Source organism: Erithacus rubecula (genome assembly GCF_903797595.1).
Source record: "Erithacus rubecula genome assembly, chromosome: 4".
Classification (NCBI taxonomy): domain Eukaryota; kingdom Metazoa; phylum Chordata; class Aves; order Passeriformes; family Muscicapidae; genus Erithacus; species Erithacus rubecula.
The window spans coordinates 46,442,087-46,454,517 of record NC_136686.1 but is presented as its reverse complement, the minus strand read 5'-3'; the positions used below and the strand labels follow the sequence as shown (position 1 = coordinate 46,454,517).

Sequence of the window (12,431 nt, the reverse complement as noted above, 5' to 3'; positions counted from 1 at the left end):
ATTCTTTTCCACTACTAGTCAAGAGCTGTCCTTTCATCTAAGATCTCTACTAACCAAACAAAAGGAGGAAGTGACCAACCTATGACAATGCAGGAAATGGCATATGACAATTATCTCCAATTCAGCATTACTTCCTTTTGGCCTTACTATCACCTCTCTTTACCCTTCTCATTTTTGTATAGTATGTTTTTTGTTGACTGTTTAATGAAACTGATATTTTTGACATAATGAATATTACAGCCAGAATTAGTACTGACTTCTGCGAATCATACTACACAAAAAAAAATACAAAGAACAGTTTTCTACTTACAGCCACAACTACATTTAGAGATGATTAAACTGGCTGTTACACATGAACCTTCAAATAATGAAAACATGAAAAACCTTCAGGAATGAGATCTTATTTTAAGAACAAGGTGTACACACACAGTATCAGAACCATTACTGATACTGATTGCATTTCCCAGTGAAATTATGCAGCATGAAATCCCAAAAGAAATTCAATGACAGTATCTTTAGCAAAATGTAGAAACTTTAATTTACATGCAAAACTACACCATATTCATAATAAAAAAATGGTGACTAAACAAATTAAACACAATTTGTAGAAACTGTCCACATAGCTAAATAGGTCTGTACAACCAAAGATTTACAAAGTCCCTGTGCATTTTCATCTCTTCAGTGCACAACTGAGTTTAAAGGTTCTGCTCGAATATTCCCCAAGTCAAGAGCTGAATCTGTCTCTTCGTCAATTTCACCAATCACAGCACTGCAATAAAAAAAAAAAAGATCATGTTATTATGTGTTAAAATCAAATCACACAGGTCTACAACAGAAGCTGTATTTTATCTTCCAGCAACCCTTACTTGCTGTTAAACTATATCAACCTCTTCTGATTGATGCTGTTTATTCCATGAAAGCTTCTAGTGATGCACACTGGAATGCTCAAAGTACTTTTTACCATGACTGGTTCTTCCCTTTGATTTTTCAACAGCTTCCCTATTTCACGAGAGTCCCCTGTTTTGAAGTTACTGTTACTTAGCTGTTGATTCTTTTTACTTCTTCCCATAAGGATGCTGATTTCTGCACGCTGAAGAGCTGCATGATTACTAGTAATAAATATGTTTGAGTTTGTTAAGATTGCAAAAAGAAATTACATTTCATAGAAGCATTATTTTGAATATATTTGAGTAATGTGGCTGTATGATGATGTCTTTCATTATACATTTCAACTGTATAATGAAACAGTGAAGTAATAAACCATTATTTGCTGTTTTATACACATTTTATTATCTGAATTAAAAGCTACTGGTAGAGTGGTATGCATAGTCCCACCTTTATACATGTGTCAAATTACTTTTCCTTAAAAGTTTAAGTCCAAAGTGATGAAAGTATTCAGAATGATCCACTTTCTCAATGATGGTAGATAAATGCACCTAGATATCAATTTAAGCCTTGGCATTTTGTTGTACAGAAGTATCCATTAGAATTAGAAGATGAAAATTCCTATCCAGGCTCTTATGTTGGTCACTGCAACGTACTCTTTTTCCAGCTGTGATAAAAAAATAATCTTACTTTTGCCATCAGCTTCAGAATGCTGCTGCAAAAGTAATCTTCCTAGCTCACCAGGCCCACTCACCAGGCCTTCTTCCCACTTCTCTTGTAATCCTCCCATGGATTTGGCACACCAGCTACTTTTCTCTGCACTCAATGAGCTTTCACCCTCATTTTATAGGGGAATTTTACATCAAATACCAACTCATACATTTGATATGTCCCTCCTACACTGGTTTCAACCCTTGCTACACTGTCAAGTCAGAACCTTCAAGGATTTTCCAGATTATAAAGTGCTCTCTGTGAACATCTGCCCTAAAAGGAAAAAACCCAAAACACTGTTGTATACCAGATTGCTGACTTTTTGCACTCAAGTTCTATCTCATTTTTTTAGTGATTATTCTATCTTTTCCTTCATCATCTCTCAGCCTGTCCTTGTAGGAGCGATGCTCCAGCCCTCAGATGATCTTCAATCTCAACATTACAATGCAATCACTTCTGTAAAAGAAGTGTGGATGTTTGCTATTCAGTACAGAATCATAGTCCTTGGCTTGGAAAAACCTGCAAGATCAAGTCCAAACATTAACCTAACACTGCCCAGTCCACCACTAAACCATGTCATTAAGTGTCACTTCACATCTTTTTAATACTAATACCATCAGGATGGTGACTCAGCTTTGAGGAGACTCTCAGTGCTACCCACAAAGATGCAAGATTTATACAGATTATGAACATATGAACATAGATATATAATTATATAAACAGACACACAAACCCATATGCATACACACAAAGATTTAAACAAGAACATGCTATACTTACACATTGTCACCTCTTACAATGTATAAGCCCAGCACCACTTGCTCAACTCCTTGTGAAGAACTGAACACTCGTTCATGGCTTTCATCCAGAATCAAGTTTATGGTCTGATCAAAACCTTTGAGTGTTCCCTGAAAAAAAAAAACACAAAAAAAGCACACTCCCACCGCCCTTAAAATTTTCCCTCTCTGCTGTCAAGGATATCTTAAACAGAGTTGTCAAATAAAGGTACTAGAGAACAAGTGTTCTATTCAGGTTTTATTCTTTGGCTTAAACAGAAACAGCTAAAGAATAAAATTTGAAAAGCAATAACCAATTTAAGAAAAGTGCACATGTATTACTGTGTGTTCATGCTAAAAGACACAGTAAGCTTAAGCCTAAAAAGTAAAATTTTTCATTTCATCAATGATGTTTCTCTAGACAACTAATTTTACCATTTCTATACTGGCTTTTTGTATGGACGTTTCCATAAATTAAATTATTAAATAAAACAAAGAATGGAAAAATTGGATTCTTGAAGTCAACAACATTGAAACCATTCCTAACAAGTAATTTTAAGTAGCACCTCTATGAAAAAGATTAATTTGTGCTTACTAAATTATTCTTAAAAAATAAATTTAAAAATACAGGATTTTGTGGCACTTCAATACATGTTTGGAAAATTGATAATCAATTTGTGATGGTAAATTTATGTTAAGAAATTCAAACTCACATAAAACAGCCCTTCAAACAGTTATAATATGTATTTGTATCATCTAACAATGAATACCAAATCCACTCAAACCTCTATTGATAGGAAGTATCTTGTAGCACAGACACAATGTTTATCAGACTGACTTCAGCCAAGCACATTTGGTGAAGCCAACAGATTTGTTTCCTCTTTCCAGAGGCTGCACAAAGCTAAGTACAGACAGAAAGATACAATCCTCCTGCAACAATCACACTAATGAGTTAGGATCCTAACACAAAAGAATAAAAGATGGGGGGAAAGAGATGCAAGAAAAAAAACCTCAAAACACCGAAGCAATAAAAACAAAAATATTATATGGTCTGAAATATTAATTTGGCCTTTCCTCAGGCTTTCAGGTATTAACAGAAACCCACAACAATTCTCCAACTGATATTTTTCTACAGCCATAGGGAAGAAATGGTTTTAGCATGAAAGTTGAAGGACTTACAGAACAAAGTGGACATTTTAGATGGAAACTAAATCACTGAACAGAACAGGAGTGCATTTTTTGGTGCATTCCCACAGAAAAAACACTTGACAAAAAGGCCAGAGCATCTGCCCACACAAATTTATCAATGGAAAAAGCTGACATGACATGCAAGAAACAGTAAGTGCTCATAAAATCCTTCTTTTAACTTTATGGCAATTATTCTAGACTATATAATTTTTCAGTGTGAATATTTGAGACTATCCTAACAGAGCTTCTTTACTGCCACAATGGAGAGTCTTTATGGGGGAGTATAAAATGTTAAAAAATATAAGTCTTACCACAATCATTCTTCCATCAGAAGTAATTACTGCAACAGTACCTGGTATTTCATTAAGGAAACATTTACTCATATCTGAAATAGAACCATTAGCATTTTCTGAAACGTTCATATGTAATACAAGTTTTATAAGCTTTTTAGAGCCTAAAAAGACTGTCAGCACTTTTTTAAAAGCAGCATGGTTGACAATAACATTTGACAATATAATATTTTTCATTAACATCTCCTTGTAAGTTTCTCTTCACCCAACCATGGACAGTCAGACACAAACATGAAAAGACTTAAACACAGAATAAAAGATTTGAGCTCGCCTCTCTTCCCATTACTAACTGCATTGCCTCAATATTGAAACAAGTATCATAAACACTTTAAGTCCTTTAAAAACAGGTCTGCGGTGGTGATCTCGAGGCTACGCTAGCATTCTGCATCCTTTCTTTCTGAAGATCTGATTATCCCAACTCGATGATATATTCATCATCCTAATTCCGGATTATTAGTTTACTGTTTGTGAACAAAACTGAAGATATCCCTGGGTTACAAGACACACAAAACGAGCACCAAAAGCGTTCCAAGAACCCCAACTCACGGGTTTTGAGCAAGTGATGCAAAGCTGCTCCCCCTAAGCGCATGTTAACAGCCCCTTACGGGAGCAGCACACCGCGAATCTGGCTGGCCACAGGCACAGCTCAGCTCGGCAGCACTGGGGGCTGTAGGGACCCTACTCTGAGGGTAACCTCCGGCCCGCCAGGCCAAACTCCTGTAAGGAGACACCGCCACCGCCAACAGGGAGGAGCAAAGCACCAGAACCGCGCTGCCCACCAGGCCCAGGGCCAGGGCGGCGCTGAGGAGGGGAGGCGGTGCCGCCGCGCCGTGCGGAGTGCCGCGCGGGATGGAGGATACGGTTGATGTAGTTCTCCAGAGCGGAGGTCATGGCGGCCGAGTCTCAGCGCGGGGCCGCCGCGGCCGGCGCGCGCCGATGACGTGTACAGCGCGCAGGCGCACAGCGCGGGGATGAGCCGGGCTGAGAGCGCAGGGAGCGCGCATGCGCCCGGGGAGGGAAGCGGCAAGGAGATGCGAGAGGGCCGTACCAAGAGCCGCGCGGACGGGGGGGGATGCTCTGGCGGCCCCTCTGCGGCACATGGCACCGCCCGCACGGAAGGCTCGTTCCCTGCAGCCAAGGGCCCGGGGCCTTGCTGCCTGGTGGAGCGTCCATCCTCACGGAGGGTGCAGGCAGAGAGCTGAGGCCAAGGGGTCTGTGTCCACCTGGAGACCAGGGATGGTCTCTACAGTAGCGGTGTCCCTCCAGGGGCCTGTACTGTTCATCTCTATAGACCACAGTGGGGTTGAGTTCACTGTCATCAGAGTTGCTGATGACACCGAGCTGAGCGGTAACATCAACACGCTGGAGGGAAGGAATGCCATCCAGAGGGATCTGGATAGGCTTCATAATGGTCCCGTGTGAATCTCGTGAAGTTCAACAAGGCCAAGTGCACGGTCCCACACCTGGTTCAGTTCCCCACCTTCAAGGACACAGCATGATGTCATGTGCTATAGAATATACCCTTGGTCAGTTTGGCTCACCTGTCCTGGCTGTCTCCTCCCTGCCTCCCAGTTTAGATTGTCCCTGTCAGTACTCATCCAACTTCCTTTTATTTCAATAAAAGAGACAAATTGGCAAGAGGTCCTAACTAGGACTTGGTGTCCAGCCCATGGTTTAATTCCTACAAGGAATATAGTTTCTGGAAAGGAGAATGCTATTGTTTGTTCTCCTTGCATGCCAATTGTTCTCTTGCCCACTATAGCAATCTCAACCCCAGAGAAAACAAAATTAAAATTTTTAAGGCAAATTAGCTAGGAAGGAAAAAAAAAAAAAAAAACCAACAAAAAAACCCCAGGTGTTCTTTGGCACCTTTGAAGGGACCTACACCAAAGCAGTCTCTAAAGAATTTGTCTAATAGCTCAGCCTTTATCAGAAACAAGAAATGTCAGAGAACAAAATACTTTTGGAGTTGGGCTTTACAGAATTCTCATCCTCTTAAGCTTTTATTATAAGAAGCTTAACAACTTTCACTAAAGGTTTACAGCAGGACTGCAATAATTATTCCATATTTCATGTAAGAGGCTAAAGGGTTTGGTTTTCTTTTGGGGGGGGTTGACAGTTTCCTTTTCATACTCTTCTTTCTCTTTGTAAAGAGACATTCTCAAAGGCCAAGAACATGAGATCATTGGGATACAAGGATGTAGGATGAAATTTTAAAATACTTGCAGGACATTACCACAATACCTGATGCCAAGGATCTCTGATCCATCTGTCTATATTCAAAGTGTCCCTGCAAACCAGTGAAGGGCTTTTAAAAAATTTGTTTTTATTTTATAAAGGAGGATTAAAACCCAAAGAGTAAGGCCAGACTCTTGAAGTCCAGTGCCCAGGCTTGGACCAGGCAAAACCAGGAGCTTAAAAACACTTAGAACCTTCGGTATGAAGGAACTCTGAAAAGATAATTCCTGGCTTTGTCTGCTCCTGGGTTGCTCCTGAAGGCAGGCGGCTCGGCCCTTCTTCTCACAGCCACAGCTGAGGTTCTGTCTTGTTTGAAGCCACCACTGCTCTTACTCTCGTCTTACTAAACACCCACACTCACGGAGGAAATTGAGAACTCGTATGTTTTTGGCGGAAAAAACCCCACGTCCTGCCGGCCTCTCCCCTTCAGGAGCAAGGCGCGGCAGGCTAAGTTACAACCTGTGGGCACAGTTTGTGTAGTTTGGCGGAGTTGTGGAGGAACCATGAGAAGGCGCGGGCTGCGGTTGGGCCGCGCGGCCAGCAGGGGGCGCTGCTGCCCTGGCTCCTCCCCTCAGAAACGCTTTCCCACCCGAGAATGGGACGCGCGTCCCGCTGAAGATGCCCGTGTTTCTCCACAAAGCGAGCCTACCGTGACTAACTCAGACACGGACATTTCACAGGTTCACGCTTGTATTAGACCAGACACATTTTATTTCTGGTACCACTGGCAACATTTGGGATCAGAAAACTGTAGCTAGCAACCCTTTGCCTGTTTCCTTCTCTTCAATTGCTGCAGAGCTGCCATTGGGGACATGATAAGTAATAATAATGCCCATTAAGCTCTCAGTTGAAGAAAAAAAAGACCCTTCTAAAAAAATCTTTCTTTTCTCTTACATTGCTTAGATATAGCTTTCTTGCTAATTACATTTGCTCCTGTAATTAAAATCAGTTCATTTCTGCTAATCGATTGTCCATAGGTTAAGTGGGAAGTGATTGCTCTATGCTTTCTGCAGAATGTGACCAGCTAATCATGCCCTGTAGTGTCTGCACACTTTCCAGCTTCCCTAAAGTCTGCCTGGGCAGGAAGGAAACCCTGCAATGGTGGTTGTAAGGTGTGTGTGCAAGCACTTCTGTGCAAAACTGTTATCCAGCCTAAGGCTGGTAGAATGGCTGAGGAAATGCTTTGTTGCTTGTCACTGTATATTGCTTATCAGTTTTACACCTCCTAAACCATGCTAGCTGGTGGCTGTGCTTTCCTTAGTCACTCAGAAGTAGCCACGTTTTGTAGCACAGCCATGCTGATGGGTGAGATGGCTTTGTGATGCTCTCCTGAGAAGAGGGGCCTGACTGCTGCTGCTGAGCCATGGCATGTCAAGCTGTGTCCCTGTCAGATCAGATCGAGAAAGGTACAAGACTTACTCCTCTAGCTTCCTTGGAAGCTGGAAATCTAGTATAGTCACCTATTGACTGTTGGAACAGGAGCTTTAAAGAATTTAATATAACAAAACTCTCTGAGTTAGTAACATCTGTCAGCCTCTCAACAAGAATTACATTCCTTGATTGCTTCTCAAGGAAAAAATAGCACCTAAGGTAGGGAATAATGGAGTGGTACATACTGAAGAGGAAGAATCAGACAGTATGTGCTCTGTAAGAAAACTAAGCATCCCCTAATCCCACACATTTAATTTATTTAATCTGATAGCCTTTCTACTGCTTTCTGGGACTCAAAGTTTTAAATCTCTCAGATTTTCACCTACATGCCCAGAATATCACTTCATAGGACAGCTCTTCATAGAAAGAGCTTAGCCCTTTAGCTTGTCTTTAGGTTATACACATCCAAGCTGGCTAAACATGATTGATGATGTGTTTAGGAAAAACAGAAACATCCCTTCACCTCTGCTTAATTCCTCTGAATCTGTAGAGACTTTAGGGCTCATTATCAGCAAAGCAAGGACATAGATGTTTTTTTTTTTTTTCTTGTAGCTAGAGAAAAAGTAGCAAGATCTCGTTCATCTCATGCATGACTAGCTGCAGTCTAAGCTGAGATGTTTTTCATGTATATTATTGTATCAAATAACAGGGTTTGCAATGAAACAACTGGAAAATATCATACAAAGTTACCAGTCTTGAAGGGCTGTGAATGTATTACAATGCATTAGAAACAAATCTGTAGCATGAGGTCTCAAAGTACTTTTTATTTATCTTTAGAAATTCATTAACAAACACCTGATCTAAATTTTGTTATGATAGCATCTGCTGCTATGGGAAACATTAAAAAAATTATGCTCGAAGTGCTCCTTTATATGAGAAAGTGCATGTTTTCCCCAGCAATTTTTGCTAAAATATGCAAAATAGCATAGCAATCTTAATGAGAATATCCCTACTTAATGTGTTAGCATAAAGAAAAAAAACTTTGCATGTTTCTGTTGGCAGGAAAGCAAATTCTTTTCCATTTTCCTCATTTTTTTTTTACTGAAGGAACTGTTAACAGCTGTAGAAGTTCAGTACCATTATCCTCTCAACTAATAATTTTAGGGGATGTTAAGAACTGTTGGTAGGAAAAATGCCATTGGTAATGGGTCATGTACAAAATAACAGAGCAAATGGATTCTTGTTTTCAGTTGCTCTAAGCAGTGCATAAAGACAATTCTGTTGAACATAGAATAAATAATAATCTTCAAGTAACTGACATTTACTAGTGTGTCATAGAATCATTCTAACAGTCATAGCTGAAATTTCATTTTCTAAATTGCTTTCATGAAGCAGGCTTTTCCTTCTGATAGATTCCCTACTTCTCAAAGTATAATTCATCTTCCTGTAACAGCACTGATCCTAATCTTTAGTCTGCGTTAAGATGACTAGATCTTCCAGTTTTAATTATAAACTCCTTTATCTTAATGCTCTGCAGAGATGCCCATTTGACCTCATTCCACTTCTTTTTTCATATGCTCCGTGGCACATAATCACCATGTAAAAGGAACAGCACATGGTCAAAGGCCTCTGTTCAGAGGTGACTTACATGTTGCCTGCTGCCAGATATAATGTAGATTGCACTAAAAAATCAATATATTTCTGCTTTGTAATTTATATAGCATCATTATTTTTTTGAAGTGGGTTATCCATTGTGCCATGGAGCAGTCTTTTGACACCAACACCTTTAAAACCAGTCATGGAAGTGGAGAAAGACTATACTGCAGATTTTGTCCTGCCCAGAAGTGGTCTTGGAATCCTTGTTGGAAACATCAAGAAAAATCATCATGAGGGCAGCAGGAGGCTATTTTTGTTATCAGTAGGCTATGCAGTGTAAAGCAAAACTTGAAGCATGAGAAACAGAATTGCACCAACAGAATGAAGAGAGGTGGCACACGAGGATGGCAGATGCTATTCTTTCTTCAGAGCCTTGAAGCAGGCTGTCTGATTTGTCATTATTTCTAGCCTAGGATTTTGCAAGCTACTGCTTCAGCTGAGTATTTTCTTTTATTACTTCCAGGATCTCCTTGGTAGTCACAGCTCCTTGTTCATAGCCAGAGTACATGCTTGTACTTTTAGGCACTCTCTTCATGTCCTCTGGTTCATGTCTCTGGTGGCACTTCAGATATCTTCTAGTGAAGAGTCTTTTTAGCTGCTATTGTTCAGATGCTGATGGTTGGTTAATGTATGGGGAGAAAAAACAGCTTCAGTGAGATATTTTGAGCTTTTCTGAAGACCTTGCTTGTCCCAGCAGTGGTAGCTCATGATTCACTCAGATGGGCTGCTGATACCAATGGCAGTCTCAGCACTGAGGCCCGTGGTGTGAAGATGGTAACTATATGCTGCACCCTGGAATCTGCTGCCGCCAGCACAGGAGTACCTGGAGGAGAAGGAGGAATTTTGATTACAGAAATCAATAGATGTAAAAGCAAGTGACAGCAACAGAATGCCTTTTGGTTGGCTCTTTGTCCAGTTGGTCTTCATTGGGGAACATCTTTGTAAATAAGAAAAGAACAAACTGGGTTTTGGATCATGATGAGATGGAATTTTGTTGCAACTTCCAGTTTGAAGAAATATTGTAATGGGTAAAGCTTTTTGTTGGAGGCAAATCAGCTTCATGGCAAGTTCCACAGTGCTCAGGGGTTTTCCCCCTTTTAAGTGCAGAAAAAAAAATTGCTCTTAGTTTACCATGATCACATGTCCAAGGCCTAATTGTAATTCTGGAGTGATGAATGGCACAGATGAGCTCTGTGAAATTTCTGGGCCTATTTTAATTTAATCTAATGCCTGATCTGAAAGTACTAGTCAGTTTTGAAGCTCTATAGTGCTGTAATAGCTGAGGGTGGCAGTGATAAAGAGCCTCGAGAAGTGTCCTTCTGTGGGAGTCTCAGCTGCTAACCTGGCTCTGGTGTAGAAGGGTTACCATCACTGTACAGTATTTCACATGAGAGAAGAGCAGTGTCTCAGAGGGCACAGTGCTAACCACTGGTAACTTCTGCCTTTTCATTCTCATCCACTATGTTATTGCATTATTGATTAATGCAGTTGAAAGCCGTCCATGCTGTTGTCTTATGTTCTTACTGAAAAACACTTAATATATCAGCCACATCTAATTGAATAGCAAGAGGAAGGAGTGAAATACCATTCATAAGCACTGCCTTTATAGTTATTGACAAAATATATTTGTCACTGAGTACTGAACCTACCCTGAAGGCATAAAATTTCCAAATATAATGCTATTTTTTTATATTTTACTCAATTTCTGTTGGGTATGGTGCTGCTATTAATGTTATGGAGAGTCCCATGCTTCATTTATTATGAAGACTAAATGTATTCTTTCCATTAATTAATCATTACTATGTCTCAGAATGATTGGTAAATATTATTCTAATAATGTACTAAATCTTCAATTTGAACTACATAGATGTTCACCAAAATAGCAGAATTTCTTTTGAATTCAGTGGTGGAACTATACATAGAAATTAGCTAGTTTTTAAATATTAGTATTACAATGACTCCAGAAGACATCAGTCAATATTAGGGCCTCATTATGGTAAACCCTCTATACAGGCATGTGAAGAGAGAGAAGTTCTGGCTACAAGTACTTTGCATAATGAATAGTCAAGAAAAAGTGTAGAGGGAAGACTGTATTAATGCCTCCATTTTGAAGCCCTTAATAACATGCCTTAACTTTTGTTCAGCCCAGAAGTAGTTGACTTCTGACTACATGATCATTAAAGCTCCCTCCCACATGAAAATTATCTATTCTGTTTTATTCTACAGTATTTTACAGACAGAATGCAAAGAAAAATAATTTGCCTAGGGGTGCTGTGTTCCACCAGTAGAAAAAAATCATATTTCTGAACTATATTCTAGGCAATTTCTAATAGTTTATTTTATATCAACCTTTTGGTCTTTGAAGAAGGCTCCCCTGCTACCCCCTCAGCATGTAACTTGACATAGAATATGTAAGATCATTCCCCATCTTGTCCCTTCTTATGTCCTTTCCAGAGACTTCATTACTTTACTAATCACCTTCATTCTCTTTCAGCCTCAGAAAGAGAAGTTCCATAGTGGAATATGGATGCTACACGTGATGTAAGTAACTATTATCATCTGCCTACTTGTCTGACTTCAAATAATTTAACAAACAAACAAAAAGATAATTAGAGGCATCTGAAAGAAATAATTAGAATGGAAATAATATTCATTGCCATTCCTGGTGATGCTGATGTGACATATTAGGGTGTTTATACATCTTTCAGAAATGGTTTGTGATTCTTTTATGTCAAATAAGTGATGGGGCAGGTATGACTTAGGCAAAAAAGGCCACTGCAGATTAAATCACAGTATCAAGATAAGGCTGTCACTGTGCAAGTCTCTGCTGCCCTGAAGCTAATGTGCACAATCTGTTTTTGCAAGTGCTTTCATATTTTTGTTCTTTATTATGAACATATACAGCATGTAAGTGTTTTTAGTATTGGCTGACTCTGGTATTTTGTAGTCACGATTGTGGTATTTAAACAGGAGATGATCTGTTCTGCACATGGAAAAGGGACTGTGTTAAAGAGGAAATAATTTTTAAAAGCATTGCTATTTTTTGGCAAGAGGACGTTATGTTTATTTCTCAAAGAACACACTCAGTGTTCATTATGTTCATGTAAAAACCCATGATGATTTGAATCTGATTTCTATTCCATACCTAGGAAACATTATCACTGTGTTAGAAATGCAAGTGTGCTATTAAATTGCAAAGTTCTTACATGTATATAGCATCATCTGTTTCAAATGTTGTATAATATTACTTCCCAAT

The 12,431-nt window shown here is 39.5% G+C and overlaps 1 protein-coding gene across 4 annotated transcripts; it reads right to left on the bottom strand.

Annotated features, from left to right (window-relative positions):
- Positions 1–514: 514 nt before the first annotated feature.
- LSM8 (LSM8 homolog, U6 small nuclear RNA associated) lies at positions 515–4,873 on the bottom strand. Of its 4 annotated transcripts, none has more exons than XM_079304921.1 (4): positions 4,771–4,873; positions 3,872–3,912; positions 2,377–2,504; positions 515–769 (listed from the first exon to the last, which is right to left on the bottom strand). In XM_079304921.1, exons 1-4 carry the CDS (start codon positions 4,799–4,801, stop codon positions 679–681), a joined length of 291 nt encoding a protein of 96 aa, XP_079161047.1. In that variant the 5' UTR covers positions 4,802–4,873; the 3' UTR covers positions 515–678. The 4 variants fall into 4 exon arrangements, with proteins under 4 accessions (XP_079161047.1, XP_079161045.1, XP_079161046.1 ...); XM_079304919.1 differs by having other exon boundaries at positions 3,872–3,945; positions 4,690–4,810; XM_079304920.1 differs by lacking the exon at positions 4,771–4,873 and adding an exon at positions 4,457–4,749 and having other exon boundaries at positions 3,872–3,945.
- Between the last annotated feature and the right edge of the window lie 7,558 nt (positions 4,874–12,431).

Bases quoted from the DNA above. Each gene is read 5' to 3' on its own strand.
- LSM8 (XM_079304918.1), bottom strand. From the start codon at position 4,093: ATGTTAATGAAAAATATTATATTGTCAAATGTTATTGTCAACCATGCT. The intron at 2,505-3,871 runs GTAAGACTTATA...TTTTTTTTTCAG, and splicing joins CTGATGGAAGAATGATTGTG to GGAACACTCAAAGGTTTTGA. The intron at 770-2,376 runs GTAAGTATAGCA...TTTTTATTGCAG, and splicing joins ATTGTAAGAGGTGACAATGT to TGCTGTGATTGGTGAAATTG.